Below are 19,481 nucleotides of genomic sequence, written 5' to 3' on the forward strand. Positions count from 1 at the left end.
GAAATCTTAAGAAAAGACATTCTGACAAGTGGCGATGATTCATCGAAACTAGTACATGAACTTCCACCTCAATAATCATTCAGGATTCGATAATTTTGATACATAAGTGTTTAAGCTATTGGTTCATTGGAACGAATGTTTGAGTAATACAAGCGTTCTCAAGACATGTTTGATGTTTTATTGACATCGAACATGCAATTAAAGAATACAACACATGGATCCTATCTTGAGAATGAGATATATCCAAGTTGGACGGCATTTATGAAATCATTTTTCTGCATCATTACTGATAAAAAGAAAATGTTCAAGGCGGTACAAGAATCAACGATCAAGGACATCCGAAGTGCTTTTGGGGTCCTCAAATCATATTGGAGCATAATACAATATTTGGCACGGTCAATGTCATCGAACAAAACATGGGATATAAAGTATACTTACATTATATTACACAATATGATATTGTAAGATGATGGTGTTGCGATATCTCCAATTCGAAGAAGTGGACCCAAAAATACTCCATGAGTTGTGTAATTTTCATTCGTTTAACTTTTTTGTGATTATATTGAGCAATTCTACATACTATCTTTGGATAACTAGTTTAATTTTGTTGTACTTTTACCTTCTAAATTGTTTGTCGTTTTATGATTTAATTAACCTTTTTTTAATATCTTCTTTTTAATTAAATATTATGTTTAGTTAAAAAAAATTTAAAATTTAAATTAGTAAACTTAAACTTTAAAACTAATAAAAAGAAAAATAAAATTGAATGAGTTAGAAGAATGGTTTCATGTGTTATGGGTTTAAAATTTAAATAGTGGAAATAAAAGAATAATAAAAACTGATGAGGGCAGTGATGTGTCAAATAGGATTGGAAAATTAAAACTCCCTTCAACATTATGACCCATGCCCTACACTCTAAATACATAACCACTTGGCATTAATACATTCAGTTTTTGAATAATTCCAAACACATAATGGTTCTGAGAATAGCAATTTCCTTAACCTTTCTAGCAGTTATACGGCTTTTGATTCATCGAGAGATGACGTCACTCAAAGGCTTTTGATTCAAAACCAATTCAGAAGTGTTTACATAAAGTACAAGTGTTTGGCTGTAAAATTTTGACCAATGGTTTGAGCCTAATTTACCGATATAAGAAATACATGACATTAATATCACCCAACAAATAATTCATGAAACAATACGTTGATCTCTCTCTATAGACGTACAACATATATTCTTGGGTCGAAAAGTCAACTGCTATATATATGTAGCAAGCATATATCCATATTAAAAATCAAGAATAAAGGCGTGAAGTGAAACAATGAGCAACAAAAAAATGACATCAAGAAAAGTCCACCAGAATAGAAAGAGCCTGGTAATCAATCAGATTCAGCGCACCCATGATACAGAATCGATCTCGTCCCTTGCTGATTTGTATAACTGAAGTTGTTTTGCAATGTCTTGTCTCTTAGACATCAAACTTGGATCCTCATCTAGTAACTCCGCCAGTTGTTTACCCTGAAAATAATAATAGATAAGAGAGATAATTTACACCATCAAAAGTTTACTTCACAGATTAAGAGAGATAATATACAAACAAAAAGCATAATAATATAACAAGCATTGCCAATTTGCCATTACCTCCTTTTTCCCAATCTGGGTGTAGAAGTAGTTGAGTAGATTTTGCTTAGCTTCTTTAACTTGACAATAGACAACCGCCTTGGGAATCGTGCTCTTAATCGTATCAGACACCATACCAATATAAGACGATACGTTTGATCCTATCCTTCTAAAATGTGCATCTGCATAACGGTCACCTAGCGGGTCAACTGCATTTCCACGGTCACCACCACGATCTGAAGGCGGTGGAGGTGGCGGGTTCTTGCGGTCAGCAGATGAGGCTCTGCGGTCTGAAGGTGGGGGAGGGCCCCCTGGTCCTAATTTCTCAACTTCCTGTGGAAGTTTCCGGAAGAAATCAACGGTCAAATATGAAGACTCCATGTCCACTAATCGTATCACTGTTTTTTTACTTTCATCGCGGAATTTTTCTAATGCTTCTCCAGCAGCAGCAGCAAGAGTGGATTGTAGAGTTGGGAACCGCCTCAATTCCTGTTATCCTCAAACAATTAAATATTACCATTTAAACATAAATGCTATCAATTCTACTGGGCCCCATCTGTTACACCCGACAGAATCCATTGGACTGGGACTTAGACTTAGACTGGTATCAATGGGAGAAGAATTGCAAATTTTTTTGTCCCAATCAAAAAGGTGGGGCATGGACGATTTCTCCATCTTTTGTCTGTAAAAAGACATAAATGCCATTATATTTTTCATCATTTATCCCTAGAAAGTTTGTTCGATTCCTGTTCCGTGTAACAAATGCAGCCTGTGTTTGTTAAACGGGACGAGTCGTGACACAAATAGCCTTCTACAGATATTCACAATGATGAGAATGATAAGGGCATTTACGTCTCTTTACACAGAAAAAACATCAAGAAAGCGTCCATGCCCCACCTTTCTGATTGGGACAAAAAAAAAAAAAAATTTGCAATTCCAGCTGTCCTATTGACATCGGTCTTAGTACCGGTCTGAAGCACACACCAAACACATCACAAACTAAGAAAGGCCATAAAAGACGATTATGTTTGTTGAATCTAACCTCGGTTTCTCCAATTGACTTCCTGACAAGTTCTTTTAGGACAAAATGCACCTAAATAAAATAATAAATAAAGATCTCCACGTAAGTCATGTATACAGATGTCAAAATGAAAGTGTATTAGAAATGACTGACTTACGGCGTCAACAGAAGCTTCAGCGGGTCCCCTGAAATAATTCAATGAGCCCTCGATAAGACGCCTGTAACCTTGTTCAGGAGCAATCAAATGTGGCTGGTAACCATCAGCTTCTGAAACAATTTTCCTCACATTCTGTAGGGAAAGATGCCTATCGAATGGAAGTTTCCTCAAAGCAGCAGGAAGCTGGTTGTCAAATACTCCATATATTCGGTCACCTCCAGGACGCCTGACACAATACAATTACAAACAACTTCAAATGCTAAATTACATAAATTAAGCTGCTGCTTCTTTTTCATTTGATATATGAGTGTTTGTTTGTTTTTTGATTTAATGCTTACCCTCCATCAAGATGCTCCTTGAATATTTTGTCAAAAGCACGGCATAGTTCCAAGATGGTGTACAATTGAGCCTGAGAGAGAGAGAGAGAGAGAGGGGGGGCAGTTACTAGTTAGTGACACATTTATTATAACAAATTGTAGTAATGATGGAATCAGAAAAGCTGCTGACCCCTGCATCAACTGCAATTGGCCTCCCAAGACGATCCAACTCTGCCTCCATCTCATCGATACCTTTGTTTATCAAGGAAGTGATGCCTGGTATCTTTTGTCTGATTACAGTTTCCAAATGCTGCATATAAACAAAACCATCCTTTTTCATGTGAAACTTTGTGTGAAATACAAAAGAAGCATCAAGTATCGTAAGAGAAAAAGACTTGTATGATGTTTCTGTCTTAATTGATGCAAACACTCATGGAAGTGAGGCTTTCCCCATTTTTTACAAATTTGCCCTCATTTACTGATTCTTTCCACTTCTCTAAATTCACCCTGATTTTTTCAAATATTTTAACTTAACCCGACATCATTTTATCCAATCAAACACCACTTATATCACCATAGCAATGTGCTTACATGTATTTGTTTATTATAGCATTCTACTTTCATTTTTTCCTATTGCAGCATTGTATTTGAAAATCAGTTCAATTATAATGTCGTCCAAATACAAAGCAATTTTCACTGTTATAATTGGGTAGAAACTTCAAAGTACAACGTGTTGATGACAAAAGGATTAATACTACAATGTTATAATTGGGTAGAGTCTTCAAGTACAATGTCTTATTAATCGAAAAATTGAAAGCATATCGTTCTAATAGTAAGAATAAAAACTAAGATGATATAATAAATGAAAGTATGTTGTTACTTTCTGCATTTAGCACAAAAAATAAAGAGTATTTAAGCACCCTCTTTTCCAGCAACAAGTGTACTATATACCTTGAAAAGACATCTTCTAATGGCAATAACTATATGCTAAAAGTCAGTGAGGTTCAAGAAGCAGCATGCACAAATAAAAAATGAAGAGAACATGCCTGTGACAGAAGTTTTGCCAAATATTCTGAACCCATTTTATTGGCCAAATGTCCATAGTCAGGACTTGTAGCAAAATACTCCCTCTCCCTTCTCCTTGCATACATCATATCAGTATTTTTGTTGATATCAGCTTGGGATCTATTCACAATCCCCACCCATGGATGTTGAAGACGATAAGCTCTGCCTTCAAGAACCTATAAAAGAATACCATTACATCAGAATCGGAATTGGGGCTATTCTGCTCTTTTAACAAATAAGGGAAGGGAAGGAATGGAACTGAATTGAATTCCTTCCACCCCCCACGGCATAGTGAGCTCCTTGACGAGTAATGAAATCTAAAGGAATTCCAATTCCCTTGGAATCCGTGAAGAGAAAGAGAGAAGATGGGATCTTACATCCAAAGCATTAGTTCCTTTGTCCATGAGATCAAGCTTTGTCAGCACTCCAAATGTCCGTTCACCTAGTCAAGTCGAGAAATGTATAAAAGATGTAATAGCACCACAAAATAATAATAATATGCAAAAGCAAAACAACATATGTTATAATGGTAAAGTAAGGGTACCTGTAGGATCCACCTCCTTAGCAAGTTTAATGGCATCTGATGTGGCAATATCTTGATTGGCAGGAGATATTGCTAAAATAATCGAGTTTGGCTGTAAACCATGAAATATATCTAGCATTATGGATAGCTAACTTCTTTCTTAAATATCAGAGTTTATCTAATCTCACAACTACCATCTATCTATGGCTTCATGTGACTGATACAGAGCAAAATTAGTTTCATTTTACTCAAAATAAGCATGCACATACATACACACATAGAGAAGAGAACCAATAATACTTGTCAAAGATCAGTAACAAAAGTAAAAGAAAAATTAACATTACCTTCTCAACGTAAAGCCGCACCATGTTTTCAATGTCTTCGACAATATTTTCAGATTGTCCCTCTGCAAAGAAAATCGGCATTTAATATTAGATGAATCTCATGCCAACAAATGAATCCAAAAACAAAGAGGAAAGGTAGAGAGAATATACCAACAGCAATCTTTGTCAATCCAGGTAAATCAATCAATGTTAAGTTGACAACTGGATAAGGAAAACATGCTCAGGCATCAGTATCACAACAGACATATACAACTACAGAGCTAAATGTTAGAAATAGCAATGTACTTTAATATATTTGTGTATCATAGCATCCTACTTTCATTTCTTTCTATTACAAGTTCATAGCTTTGTACATTTCTTTTTCCTTATTTAACCATTATTTTTTTGAAAATTCACCTAATTCTAGCATTCTACTTTAATTTTTTTTTCTTATTAGGACATTACACTTCGAAAAACTTGCCCAATATAGCAATGAAAATTATGACATTGCTACAATCGAGTAGATTTTTCAAAGTACAATTTTATAATACGAAAAAATAAAAATAGGGGGCTACAATAAAGAAACCGACAAAAGTACATTGTTGTTTCATGCATTTAACACATAAATAATTAAACATGGGAAAACCAGGTCATGATATTTATTTGAAACAGAATAGCACAAGATTATATGTTGTACATCAAGAAGATATACCATGCGGTGAGTATATACTGAGATGGATTGGAATTGGAGAGATTTGTTTTGATTTCCCTGTTATTCTGTCTGTTTCATCTGCAATTTCTTTGCGTACCAATGCTGTAGAAAGGTTAAAAAATTACAAGTGAGCACTAGTGTCTTACAATAATGCACCACAAAGCTTAAATAGGCGTTGAAGTATACCACGAAGTAATTAAACTTGTTTAAAAAATGTACAAAAATCAGAAGAAGTCACTTCACATACCAAAATCAGTGAAACGCCTGCGAGGCAAATGTCCAAACTCAGCATACTCTTCCTGCCTCCCTTCTGTCTTATGTAGCTGCAAAACCAAGGGACGCCTTGTGACAATTCCTGATATAGACATGTATTATTGATTAAGACATTAAAGGGGCCAATGAAAGAAAAAATATAATCATAGAGCTTAAGATAATAAGAAATAAACAACTAACCAGATCCTCTAGGAAGAAAATCCCTCCCAACAATGCTCTCCAACACTGAAGACTTTCCAGAACTCTGTGATCAGGCCAATTACAGGTTACAAACAAGCAAAGCATAAATATTTGAGATAGAAAAAGTAGAACTACATAAATAAACTGTAAATAGACAGATAAACAATTTGAACTGCAAACAAATACAAGTTAAAGACTTAAAGGATGCTTCAACTTTGACCAAAATATGAAGGCATGAAGTACTCTACATGGAAAGAAACAAGAAGGATAATTGTCAAACAACTGTCTCCTATTTTCTACAGAAACCAAGTAACCAGAAATCTGAAAGTTTCATATCCATTTTGGCGTTCTCTCCCACTCCAACCTAAATTCATTGGTAATTCCTCTCAAAAAACTTCAAAACTCTAACGAATACTTTACAGGGAAAACAAAATTATGTTTTGAAAAACTTCAATTTTAGATCTTAACAACATGAGTTTTAATTCCAGTTCAAAGTAAAGACTTCCACGTTTTCAAACAAAGCCAGTAAACAATCTAATACTAACATTTATTCACAAATGTTGCCGAGCTATGTGCCCTCTCACATACAAAACGCATATCCAGATGAATTCTATTTATCACTGCAATCCAATCGCCGGCCTAAATAGAAGAGATCTAGACAACCAATCGCTACACCTCTTACCCGACACCTAGAACACCTAGAAGGCTATTTTTTCCCCTCTTGCTGAAAACAATGTTGTAAAACCGCGTTTCATCAGAAATATGAGCGGATCGAACAAATAACATGGTAGGACGATCTTAATCTGCCGTCTCGCAAACAAAATCAGAACGGTCTTAAACACACTTAATTATCTATAAATTCAAATTTGCATAAAAGGTGAAGGAGATCGAAGATAAAACATACTTGACCACCGACAACTGCAACGGATGGAAGGGCATCCCAAAGAGAAGAGAAAGTGGAATCTCCGCCGCCGTAGTCACCGAGAGCCGTACAAGCTCTTTGTATACGATTTACTAAACCAATCAAGCTCTCCATGGTTGCCATAACTGCTGATGATAGTAGCGGTAGACTTCTTTCGAAACCAAATCAAGAAAGTCAAAAACCCTACTAGATGAAATCAGATCCCTGCAGAGACGCCAAGCTCTCCCTCTTAGCGTATACGAATTTGAGATGAAGAATCGGGATCGGATTGTAGAGAGAGAAGATCTAGAGAGAGAAGGGGGTATGAATTTTGAACTGGCAGTGAATTGGTCGCGAAGGAAACGAGAAATCAGAAATGTATGTGACCGTGAAATATAGAGAGGAGCTAACTTGCGCTTTGTGCAGTTTTTGAATTTTTTTCGTTTTTTGTCATTTATTTTAATTGGGTGGGACTCCCATTCCTTTGGAATATTTATTTAGCCTTTTATTCCTCAGTGTTAATTGGAAAATTTATCCATGTGGTGCGATCTTGTTTCCGAAAGAACTAATTTATATGGATTATTGAAGAACTACATATTTATGGTCTTTGAAACCACGGAAAACCACAAAAACAAGATAATGCATTTAATAAAATGGCATATCTACCTTTTTTTTATATAAATTTTGCAATAGGATTAGAGTATCTACAATTGTTTTAAATACATTATAAAGTGATGCATATCCCTGAGTTTAATGGGAGACTAGTGTGTTTAAGCCCGTTCTGATTTTGTTACTTAGTATCACACATACCTATATTACCACATGTTACTTAGTATCTAAAGTTGAAATTTGTTGTGTTAATATGTTTTGTGTTAATCATCAGTCTCTCTTTCATGCATTGGATTATGATTTAAATGTTTCATACTTATATTACCATATTTAGTGTATAAAGCAATTTTTACCTAATTTGTGTTCCAAAGTATTATGTTAAATCGTGTTCATGTGAAGGGTTACTTATCAAATATAGAAATTGTGTTCATTTATATATTTTTATTTGATATTTGTGACTCATTAGGCGTTCCATTTACATCGTAATAGTTTGATATGTACTTAGGTGAGTAACTAGAGAAACAGTGTTTTGACGGAGGGAGAAGATAAGCATACTCAGAGATCGATATATTTTAGCTTAGAAATTTAGGCTTTTATTTTACTAAATAATATTCTATCCTTTTATGATTTGACCTATTATTTTTATTTGAAAACTATTTTGTTTTTGGACTTTTCATTTATCAAAGGTTATTTTAAAATATTTTATTTGAAAACTATTTCAAATTAACCTTATATGAGGAGTTTTTTATGATCGGTCTTGTAGGAGTAGATCACCATGGATTTTATTACGAAGTTGTCGAGGACTACGATGGGTGTTGATGATATCTAGGTGATAGTGGATCGTTTGACGAATAGTGCTCACTTTCTATCCATTAGCAAAAGCTCTTCTGCGGGGAAATTGGCTAAGATTTATGTTCGAGAGGTGGTGGTTCAGCATGGGGTACCGACTTCGATTTGTGTCGGACCGGGATGTTTGTTTTACTTAAAGGTTTTGGAAGAGGTTTCACGAGGAGTTGGGTACCCGGCTACATTTCAGTACTGCATATCATCCTCATACGGACGGGCAGAGCGAGCAGACTATTCGGACGCTCGAGGATATGTTGTGTGACTGTATCATTGACTTTGGTGGGAGTTGAGACTCATATCTCCCGTTGGCTGAGTTTTTTTTATAACAACAGCCGTCATGCCAGTATTGGCATGCCCCCTTTGAGCTTCTGTATTGGAGGAGGTTTCAGACTCCTATTCTTTGGGGCGAGGTTGGACAGAGGATCATGAGGAGCACGGAAGTAGTGCTCAAGACGACCAAGCTTATTCAGCAGGTTAGACAGAGATTGCTGATGACCCAGAGCCGTCAGAAGAGTCATACGGATCGGCGATGCTTTGAGCTAGAGTTTCAGGTGGGGGATTTGGTGTTTCTGAATGTGTCACCCTAGAAGGGTGTTATCCGCTTCAGGAAGCGGACAGATCTGTGCCCCGGGTTTATTGGCTATTTCCGAGTTTTGGCTCATGTGGGCAAAGTGGCTTACTGGTTGGAGCTACCGGAGGAGTTGAGACATATTCATGATACATTCCGTGTTTCCCAATTGAGGAAGTGTATAGTTGACGAGACAGGTGTGGTCCCTTTAGAGGATATTCAGGCCGATGATCGTTTAAACTATGTTGAGAAGCCCATGGCAATTATGGATTAGAGAGCGAAGACCTTGAGGAACAAGGTAGTGAACTTGGTCAAAGTTCTGTGGCAACACCGGAAAGGCTTAAAGTAGATGTGTGAGCCCGAGTCTGAGATACGTGAGCATTATCCTAATCTATTTCCCGAGGATAACTTCGTGTGAGAAGTCTAATTCTAGTAGGGAATAATTGTAACATCCGATTATCAAGTGTTTTTTTCTTAACCCTTAACCTAATTTTGGTCCCTTCTTGTTTAAACTTTTGCAGTTCAGCCGTACGTTGGACGTAAGAAAGGGGTACGTGCAACATACTCGTGAGAAATCCGAATCGAGGAGTCCATGCCAGTACTCTGAGCGTACTATCACAGTCTCCAAAATCCAAAATTTTAGGGTTTCACCCCTATTTAAAGTCATTAACCCACCCTTGGACCTGCCATAGTCAGCCTACATTCCTTCCAAACCCTATCTCGAGTGTTTTCCTTGTGAGTGAAGATCTTGAAGCTTGGTGGTGATTTTGTTGGCTTCGTTGAAGAAGAAGACTAGTGAAGAAGGTGGTGTTTCTTGCAAGCCCTTGGATCCAGAAACTACTCCTCATTGTGCATCTTTTTCAAGTATAAAGTTTATATCTTGATGAATTTCCTTTTTGATCTCCATGGATGAGTTTTATGAGCATTTTGTCTTAAAGTTTGGACCTTTATGAGTTTGGAGCACTCCAGAGAATATTAGTTGTCCTTTCATGCATTTTAGGACTTGTAGATTCATAAAAATGGTTGCTTGATCATTTCCCATGGCCCATGCATGAGAAAAGTGACTTAGAGTGTAATGGAAGTTAAAGTTTGTTGCATTAAGTCTTTTCTAGCCATGAAAAGGCTTAAAGTCGATAACTTTATGGGTTAAGACACCCTAGGATGGTTAGATCTGAAGTTGGGATAACTGTCTTAACGGATTAAGACATAAAAGTTGGTGAATTTGGGTCAGGCAGAGTACATCGGGCGTACTACAAGCTACGCATCGCGTAGCTAGTCCCGTCCCCCGATGAATCGCTGATAGAATAGCATGCCCCGCGTAAGAGAGAGTGCACCCAATGTACGCACTGGGCAGTTGACTTTCGTTGACTTTTAACCTTTGGTCAAGATTTAGGGTTTTGGGCCATAAGAAGGGCAAAATGGTCTTTTTGACCTTAAGGGAATTAGCTGTGGGATTTGGACTCGCAAGTTGAGTTATGGACATTAATTATTAATTAGGGTTAATTATTTTGTTAATTAGGCGGAGTCTAATTCCGACAGTTCAGGTGTGAGATTTACTTGACATCAGTATCGGGTGAGTCTCTTCACTTATTCTTACCTGTATGGTAGAATAGTTGTAATTTGCGATGACTAATTGGGTCTACTGTTATTTTGGTATTATGTTGTTTATGTGTGACTAATATTGTAGATAGTCTCCAAGGTTGCTGATAACCCTTAGTGTGTGTTGTTGCCCACTGGGATTGTTGATAGTCCCCAAGGTTGCTGATAACCCATAATTATTTATTTATGATGTGATGTATGTGGTATTTTAGGGAACTAGCTAAGTTTCGTGCTTACAGATGTTGATTTATGAGTTTAAGGTACTTTTGAGGACCGCGAGAAAGCGAATGTCTGATTGTACACACTCGCTGAAAGATTTGTTACTAGGACAGTTTGAGATACTCTGATATTTTGTGATGATGTATGTTTTAGACACTTTATAATTTTGATGACTTGGTTTGTGAAACTTTATTTTGGTAAGTTAAAAATGAAAAAAAATATTGGTTTAAAATCTGGGGTGTTACACTAGCTTACAACTCATTGTTGGTAAATAAAAAAGAAAAGAGAAAGAGAGGGAGAGAGAAAGAGAGAGAGAGAGAGAGAGAGAGAGAGAGAGAGAGATAGAGAGAGAGAGAGAGAAAGAGATAGAGAGAGAGAAAGGGGGGAGAAGGGGTATAAGAGGAACCATTGGTCAATAAGGAGGTACACATGCCTCCTCTTAACCGACCAACCATTGGGAAAGTTAGCTCAAAGGTTGCCAAAACAAACAAGGGTATCTTCATGTGGGACCCACTTGACCCAACTCCCTTCTCATATTTTCGAGGAGGTATTCTCCAGTCGTACCACTCCATGCAAAGCTTTTCTTACCAAGATGTCACAGCCCCGACGAAACAATTGAACCAAGGTACTATCGGTAGTTACATGTTGCTCCGATTTAAGACCACTGTCGACCCAACAGATCGACATTACCAGAAGTCGCTACACCCATCTCCTCTTGCAAGCGACGACCATCCGACAACCGAAGCTTCATGCAAGGCCACCAATAACTGAGCCTCATGTCTCAATATATCTTGGTGGCTCCAGGATGAATATAAAACCTAGACTTACGTGCCTCCTCTAATAATGTCTAACGGACTTCCCCCGAAAATTGGAATCCAAGCTCGGCCTCATTGGGTCAAAAGCCCTTGACTGTCGGTAATGAATCTATCAATTTGACCCCTGGTATTTTCCTTCTTCCAGTTTTCCTTTTTGAACCCCTCCGTCTGAGCCTCTTTGATCAAATCCAGAAATGATGAGATATTGGTCATCCTTATACATAATTGGTATTACTGTTATTATCATCATAACCATCATCATTAGTAACCTTATTGTATCCTCTATCACTAAAACATATACAAACATATCATTATTATCATACTTAAACATACCCAACCATTCAGCCATCCATCATTTTCCGACACAAGTCATCTCATAGATAACCACATGTCTTTATTCCTCCAAGCGTATAACTACCTTTGACATAATTCACCATAGATGAGTAATACTCCCTTATTATCAGCAAACAAAAAGTGCCATCAACCCCATAAATGTTAGATTGATGAAATTAGCATGTATCCCCAAAAATATCATAAAGTAGAGCGATGTTTAATCAAGAATGATTACAAGAAACTACAAATAAAAATGAAACACTTAAACTAGAATGATACCAACTAGTCAATTTAAAATCGCAAATTGACAACCATAGATAAAATTAAAACACCAAACCCAAAAAATCACAAGGAATTTATAAACAAACACTAAACCCAACGAATGACTGGATTTTCCTTATGAACAACTGAAGTTTATTCAAACCACTAGCAATGAGCTAGAAAAAGACAATTACATAAAAAATAACAAACATTGCACCCATCTCGTACACTAGATACGAGACTTACAATTTCTTCCAGCTATGAGTTAGAAAAAAAAACATTTACATGAAAAGTAAAAGGTTTTGCAACCATACTATCCACGAGACTGGATTAAACACCCAAATAATATAGGTAATCACCGTTATAATTAAGTTCATTTGAACTTAATTGTTCATCATCAAAAACCAACTTTTACTATCATAAAAATCAAAATATATCATTAAAAATAATTGTACTGTTTGTGATTAATCATCATCACACTGGTTAATTCCATTGAACACCGACGATCTCTTTGGAGAACACGAGATATCCGGTTGTAGTGACTAATTCAACATAATTAAAAAACATTGGGTCTACTTTAGCTAATTTTGAACTTTAAAACATAAATGGTTATTGTTGAGAGAAAAACTTCGAGACACACTTGAACAAACGTTAGAACAAGTATATTGCGGAATAGTTAATCTCAAAGGATCTTAAAGCTCAACAACAATATAGTTAGATAGTTAGTTGCAGAAAGTAAAGAAATATAAATGACAACAATTGTTATATCAAGAATACACTTAAGTTGATTCGTAACAAGGAATGCATTCACTCCGAGTTAATAAGGAAGATCAAACTTAGTGATTAAGTCTTAAAGACTTGCTCCGGAGAGAGGTTATAGTTTGATATGTTTTAGTAACAATTTAGAGTAAGAAAAGTAGAAAGATAGAGAGAGGAAGAAGATAACTTGGAGAAATATATTCAGAATAATTCACAATTCATCGAGTGATAAGAGAGATGGTTGAAGAAGAAATTCAAGAGTAAGTAGTTATTTAATACATCAGAATGAGTCTCTATTTATAAAGTCTCAGAACTAAACTACAACTCTATGAGCAGCCGTGCAAGGCATCCTGGATAATAGAGTATTACATAAAGATAAGAAAAGTAATTAAGTAGACTGCGGATTGATTGCGGTTGCTGATGAAGAGCTGTCTCTTTGTGCTGAATTGATTGCGGATGCTGAACCGTTGCAGTAGAGAAATGGTTGCGGCAGCTGAGTTCAAGAGGGTCACTTTTATGTTTCAACAATTTCCCCCTAAGTGACCTCTTTAACTCCGGTTCAGCTATCAAGTTTGAAGAACTTTATCAGAATCCACCAGAACTTCCTGACATTTTCAAGCCATATGATTCTTCTTGAAATTTCAAATTTGACTTCTGCAGTAGTATGCTTCGATCTTTCAACTGCGGTCTTGCAGATGTCAAGTTGTTTCTTGGGCAGGCGGTGCATAGCATTCATCGGAATGAAGTATTTGACGTTGTCAGCCTTCCGTTTGAATATGATACCAAGTTCAGGAAAGTTTGTTGCGCCTAGTGATCTTTCTTCGAAGCCTTCGGTAGGCATTGGCATAGGTTCAAGTGGGGGGAGATCAAACTTCTTGATGATGGTGGGGTGGATATCCGCATCAATCTTGGCGAAGTCACAAATTGTATCCCTCAGAAAGGATTTGGCTTTATCAAGCGCCATTTGCATCTTCGGGTGCTTTTCTGCCTTGTTCTGGAACACCCTGGCAATAAGGAAGATTTCTTCTGGATTCATGCTTGGGAAGTCTGCCTGAGTGCGATGTAGTCATGCTCTTTTCTGGTAAGGGTATACTGAACGAAGTCAGCCTTCATGAACTTCCGCATCTTGTAGTTCTTGACTGTGGATGGTCTATCATTAGACCATATGTTTTCAACAGAGGAGTCATGCTTAGCATAAAAACGATTAAGTCTTTCAAACTCCATTGGCAGTCGTTTGTGATCAGGGAGACTGCATTCAAATGACTCAAATACTGCAAAATATTTGGCATTGGGAGAGATTGGAATATCCCAATATCCATCAGAAGGGGGTTCAGCATATGTGAGATGTGGAGTGTAGTCTTCATCAAGTAGCCTGCGGAGCGGATTGACCCATGAGTTAATCAACGACTCATCAATCATAGTATCGAATCCGCATTCTCTCCATATGAGTTCAGCAAGCTTGGCCGCCTTCCAGTCATGTTTTCTTTGGGCTGTGGCAGGGGAGTCTGTAGAGCTTGCGGATGACATGTTTTCCTCAAGATTTTTTAGGTGAGGAGGAGTCTCAAAATTTTTGGTAGTATCTTTTGGAGATGGTGGTGGAGAGGGCTGCGGTGTGGGGATTTTTTCAGTGGTGAGGGGAGGACTCTGATGAATGGAAGTATCAGAATGATGGACTTCTTCATCTTCACTTACCCCTCTTGAGGGATGCAACGGAGGTGCTTCCTCAAGCCATTGCTTAAGTCCATCCACCTTGGCACAGACTTCTTGAAAGTGAGCTTTTATAGACTCGGCCAATTGGGAATTGTTAAGGGTGGAGGAGTTGAAGAGCAGCTTGTGTATGTCTTTGGTAAGCTGGAGGATCTCAGGGCCATGGAAATTAGAGGTAAGGGATTTATGCATTCGGTTGATAGTTGCATGAAGAACAGAGATAGTGGACTCATAAGCAGTATGAGTCTTATCCATCACTTTCTGAGATTGTGTAGCTTGATCTGCAATGGCTGCTTGAAGATCCTATTTGATTGCGGTCACCTCAGTAATGAGGCGTTCCGCAGCAGCCATGAAGTCCTGATGGTTAGCCCTGCGGTTGTTGTCAAGGGACCGAATCCCCATTTCTACCTTGAGAGAGATGCGCTCAGCAGCCATACGCTCTCTCGACTCAAGTCGTTCAATGCGCTCAATCAATAACTACGGTCTTGGAGTGTCTTCAGGCGGAGGTTGGGTAGGTTTAACTGCAGCCAAAATTTGATCTACTTTGGCTTGGAGACTTAGGAATTCCTTCCTGGTGACAACATCCTTCTTCTTCTTTTTCTTTTCTTTAGGCTTTAAAGTTGAATGTTGAGAACCACTGGACTCCTCTTCTTCTTCAAACATCATTAGGTCGTCATCTGAAGGGTTTGGTTTGTTGACCTCTTGGATGTCGTCCATCAAGACCGAAGATAGGGGCTGAGCTGAGTTCAATTGCAGGCTCTTCGTCTTGAGATGGGTTGACTGTGGGAGATGGAATAGGAGTTGGAGTAAGAGGAACTTTGGAGGTAACTGCGGCTGCACCTGAAGCTTGAGCTTTCATCATAGTTTCTGCCATTTGATCCATCCAGTTTTGAACCTTTTGGATTGTGGCAGCAGTATGGGCATTGCTGATGGTATTTGCCCAATACTTAGCCACAGACAGTATTTCTTGTTCCTTTTGTTGTTGTTGTTTGACCTGTTGCTCCTTGCGGGCTTGGAAGGCCCTTCTAAAGGCAGCATATTTCTTGATTTCGGCATCAGTAGTTGGCTGATACCGACTCCAAGAATCACTTGATTCATCACCGTCAATTCTTTGGGTACGCACCAAGGTGGCCCTTGGGCTCACGGATCCTTGCACATATGTGCTCACCGTGCCTAAACCACCTGTAAAGGATGGAAGAAGAGTAGGATTTCCTGGGCTTCCTTGGTCTCCTTGACCCGTGGTCAAGTCTGGCCTCAGCCCAGTTCTGGCATGGGCGAAAGAAGTGCCCTGCGGATGGATTGGTGTTTGAAGTGTTTGGGATATATTCAAAAGGATGGAGTCTAACTCCTTGGAAGAAAAAATATGTAGTCGGGAAGCCCTGGAGACCTTAGGGCGATGTCCAGATTTATCTACTTGAGATATAACGGGGGGGGGGGGGGGGGGGGGGCTGTCTCCACGTTCAGATGATGAAGATGATGAAACAATCTCACATGATGAGCTTGAGTGGTATTCAAGTGTGGTATTGAATGGATGTGCGGCCATCCCAAGGACTACCGGAGCCTGTTGATAGGCTTCAGTATCGATCCGGTCATGCATATGGCTAGAGGTTTCAGTGATTTTTCTTTTCTTGAGGATAGATATCAGTTGTCTATCTTCCTCAGAGTCACTGCTCGATACAGTGGTGGGTTTGGTTTTGCGTTTCTTTAAGGGTGCGGTTTGTTTTGGAGCAGCCTTCTTAGGTGTGCTATGTTTCTTCTTGGATGCCGCTGTCTTTCTCCTTTGAGAAAGGTTAGATAGTGTAGTAGAAGAGGGGACTGCGGTACCCTCAGGGATAATGGTTGCGGATGGAAGAGGTGGGGTAGAAGGGTATGGGGCAATATCCTTCGTGGCCTCTATGTGGTCTGAGACATCAGCAGTCTCAAGACCAAGCAAAGTAAGAATGTGGGTGGGAAGCCTGAGGATAGGTCCAAATAAAGTTTGATCAGAAGAGGGATTGTACCTTTTGAGATCCTTAGTGACAAAGAAGTTGATGTCACTCCTCATGTCAATGCCAGCATCCGTATGCAAGTCTGAGATGCACAGTGACCAGAATCGAGCAAATGTGAGCTCTGTTAGGTTCTCCCTTTGGTGTTCTTTGGGGATATATTGAAGAAAATCATCCCAAAGAATCTGGCCATAGTTGACATCGTGGCCTGTGTAGATGCTCCATACCAATTCAAGCAGCTTCAAACCCATGTTGTCAATGCCTCCGGTTCTAACGGATAAGCAGCGAATGACGAAGTGACACACAAACTGCCAAACCGCAGACAGTTGGTTCTTCTTAAACTCACTAATCCCTCGGATTGGTTTCTGATAACCCATCTGGTAGAGTGTGGTGGTGATGTCAGATAGTGATGGTGTGAAAATCTTGATGGAGGGGTGAATCAAAAGATCAATGGCGGACAAGAACTTCTCTTTGGTCAAGATGACCAAAGAATCATTGATAAGGTTGAGATGCATTTCTTGAGGGTTCTCCAATGGACGGTATGTAGAAAAAACACACTTGAAGACTGTAGAAACAGGAACAACGTCCGTGAAGGCATCAAATGGACCAAACAAAATATGGTTCTTGAGAAACTTGATCATAAGCTTGGTAGGGGCATTATACGTCTGGTCCGCCCTCGTGGGGACTACAGCCTATCCGGACTGCTTGCTGGGCCTTCGGGATAACCGGTCCGCCCTGGGTATGTTGGCCTACAGCACAAAGAAGGACCCGCCTCAACCCAACCCCAGTCCAACAACCATGTGCACATAAACATACAATCATATAACAATACGCATCCAATCAAACCGATCTAGCAGATCACATAACATAACATCATCCTAACCAGGATACCGACCTAACTGGTCACTAGCATAGCATCATCCTATATACCAGGATACCGATCTTAACCGGGTCTCTAACATATACCATCCTAACTACCAGGATGCAAACATAGCAAAGCAGTAACATAACAACGATACCCGGATTACAATCCGATAAGGGTCGGCCTTGGTGCCTTACACCCTGTTGATATAGTGAGGATAACTCACCTCGCAACTGCTGACTGAGAAGATAAGATCACGATGCTCCAACCTCCGGCACGAACTCCACCACTGATAATACCAAAAGACTGAACTCAATAAATACCAATAATTACCAAAATACCCCTGGAAGCCAACTGGTCAACTCTTGGTCAAAGACAAAGTCCTCGGTCAAGGTCAAACTTCCTGATTGACTCTACTCGCCGAGTCAGCCCGCTGACCCGTCGAGTCCCTATGCTCTGAAAACTCCCATATCGCGACCCAACTCGCCGAGTCGCCCTAAGACTCGCCGAGTCCCACGAACTCAGAGTCACTTCCTGCTCAACTCACCGAGTCGTCCCTCGACTCACCGATTCACAGCTCAACCAGGAAAGGTGAGGACCTCACGACCAGACTCGCCGAGTCCAAGAACAGACTCGCTGAGTCCAAGGCTATCTTCAACCAACTCGCCGAGTTGTTCTTCTAACTCGTCGATTTTTTGCCTATCTTTAAGCAACTCGCCGAGTACACCCATGTGACTCGCCGAGTACCACTAGCTCTTAATCCATTCAGTGGCTTTCCAAGCCATGCAGGGGCTCCAATCCATAGATCTACCCTTCTACAAGTTGTTCCTCACATAAAGTTGCAAACTTTACGTGAATCCAAAGAGATCTAAGCATAATACACTCCTGGGCTAGGGTTTGGGACCAAAAGGCTTCATCAACAACTCTTGAACAGAGACTTTATGCTCTTTTGGATCATCACTACTCTAGATCTGAGGTAGCAACCACAGATCCAACCTCCAAACTCAAGATAGCACTAGATATACTCCCAAAAATCCCACAAATGATAGATCTAGATGGATAACAGCTCAAGCAACGAATCATTACGTCAAGAGAAGACTCCAACAGAAGAATAAGCCAAAGCCTTGCAAATCCCCTTGCTCCAAGCCTCTTAATCTTCAAGGATCTCTTCAACAACACTCCTTTAAGATCCAAATGCTCTCTAATTCTCTCACAAACGAATATTAGGGTTTCTGGACTTCAAGGGAGAGTAAAGAGGCTGGGGAGAGGGTATTATGTTCTTTATATAGGGCTCAACTCCCGGGATTAGGGTTTTCTCCATACAGCACCAACTCGCCGAGTCCACCCCTGCGACTCGCCGAGTTAGTCACTTAACATCTGACCCGCAACGCGACTCGACTCGCCGAGTCTATCCATCGACTCGCCGAGTCGACCTTCTTATTTACACTTTTAGCCCTTCAACTTTACTTCTAAATTTCCGGGATGTTACAATTCTCCCCCACTTAAATTAGGCTTCGTCCTCGAAGCCTGCTGCAACACACAATTCCAGAAACTACTCTTGCAATGCACCTCCTGGCATTAACCGATCCAGGTTTCTCCAATCACTACAACCGAAACCCTATAAACCCAACTCTTCCCCTGTGGTGTCCTGACCACCGCCTCAAGCCGGCCACCGGCTTCATCCTCTGATAACCACACTTATCAACCGAGTACCACTTCATGGTACTTCACTCGTTCCAGATCGCAACAATCACTTGACTCATACGAGCTAGATATAACCTTGAACCACCGGGATCTCGACTCGGTATCGCACTGCTATCATTTT

General features: G+C 39.4%; 1 protein-coding gene across 1 annotated transcript; it reads right to left on the reverse strand.

The window, feature by feature from the left end:
- Positions 1–1,141: 1,141 nt before the first annotated feature.
- LOC111905984 (phragmoplastin DRP1E) lies at positions 1,142–7,494 on the reverse strand. Its single transcript, XM_023901718.3, has 15 exons — positions 7,097–7,494; positions 6,193–6,256; positions 5,987–6,094; positions 5,740–5,841; positions 5,199–5,249; positions 5,049–5,110; positions 4,726–4,816; positions 4,559–4,623; positions 4,163–4,357; positions 3,307–3,426; positions 3,138–3,208; positions 2,800–3,025; positions 2,664–2,714; positions 1,643–2,110; positions 1,142–1,519 (listed from the first exon to the last, which is right to left on the reverse strand). The coding sequence occupies exons 1-15, from the start codon at positions 7,235–7,237 to the stop codon at positions 1,391–1,393; spliced, it is 1,944 nt and encodes a 647-aa protein (XP_023757486.1). The 5' UTR covers positions 7,238–7,494; the 3' UTR covers positions 1,142–1,390.
- Between the last annotated feature and the right edge of the window lie 11,987 nt (positions 7,495–19,481).

This window comes from Lactuca sativa, chromosome 7 (assembly GCF_002870075.4).
Source record: "Lactuca sativa cultivar Salinas chromosome 7, Lsat_Salinas_v11, whole genome shotgun sequence".
NCBI classification, from domain to species: Eukaryota; Viridiplantae; Streptophyta; class Magnoliopsida; order Asterales; family Asteraceae; genus Lactuca; species Lactuca sativa.

Bases quoted from the DNA above. Each gene is read 5' to 3' on its own strand.
- LOC111905984 (XM_023901718.3), bottom strand. From the start codon at position 7,237: ATGGCAACCATGGAGAGCTTGATTGGTTTAGTAAATCGTATACAAAGA. The intron at 5,842-5,986 runs GTATGTGAAGTG...ACCTTTCTACAG, and splicing joins CAGGCGTTTCACTGATTTTG to CATTGGTACGCAAAGAAATT. The intron at 1,520-1,642 runs GTAATGGCAAAT...TATTATTTTCAG, and splicing joins CCCAGATTGGGAAAAAGGAG to GGTAAACAACTGGCGGAGTT.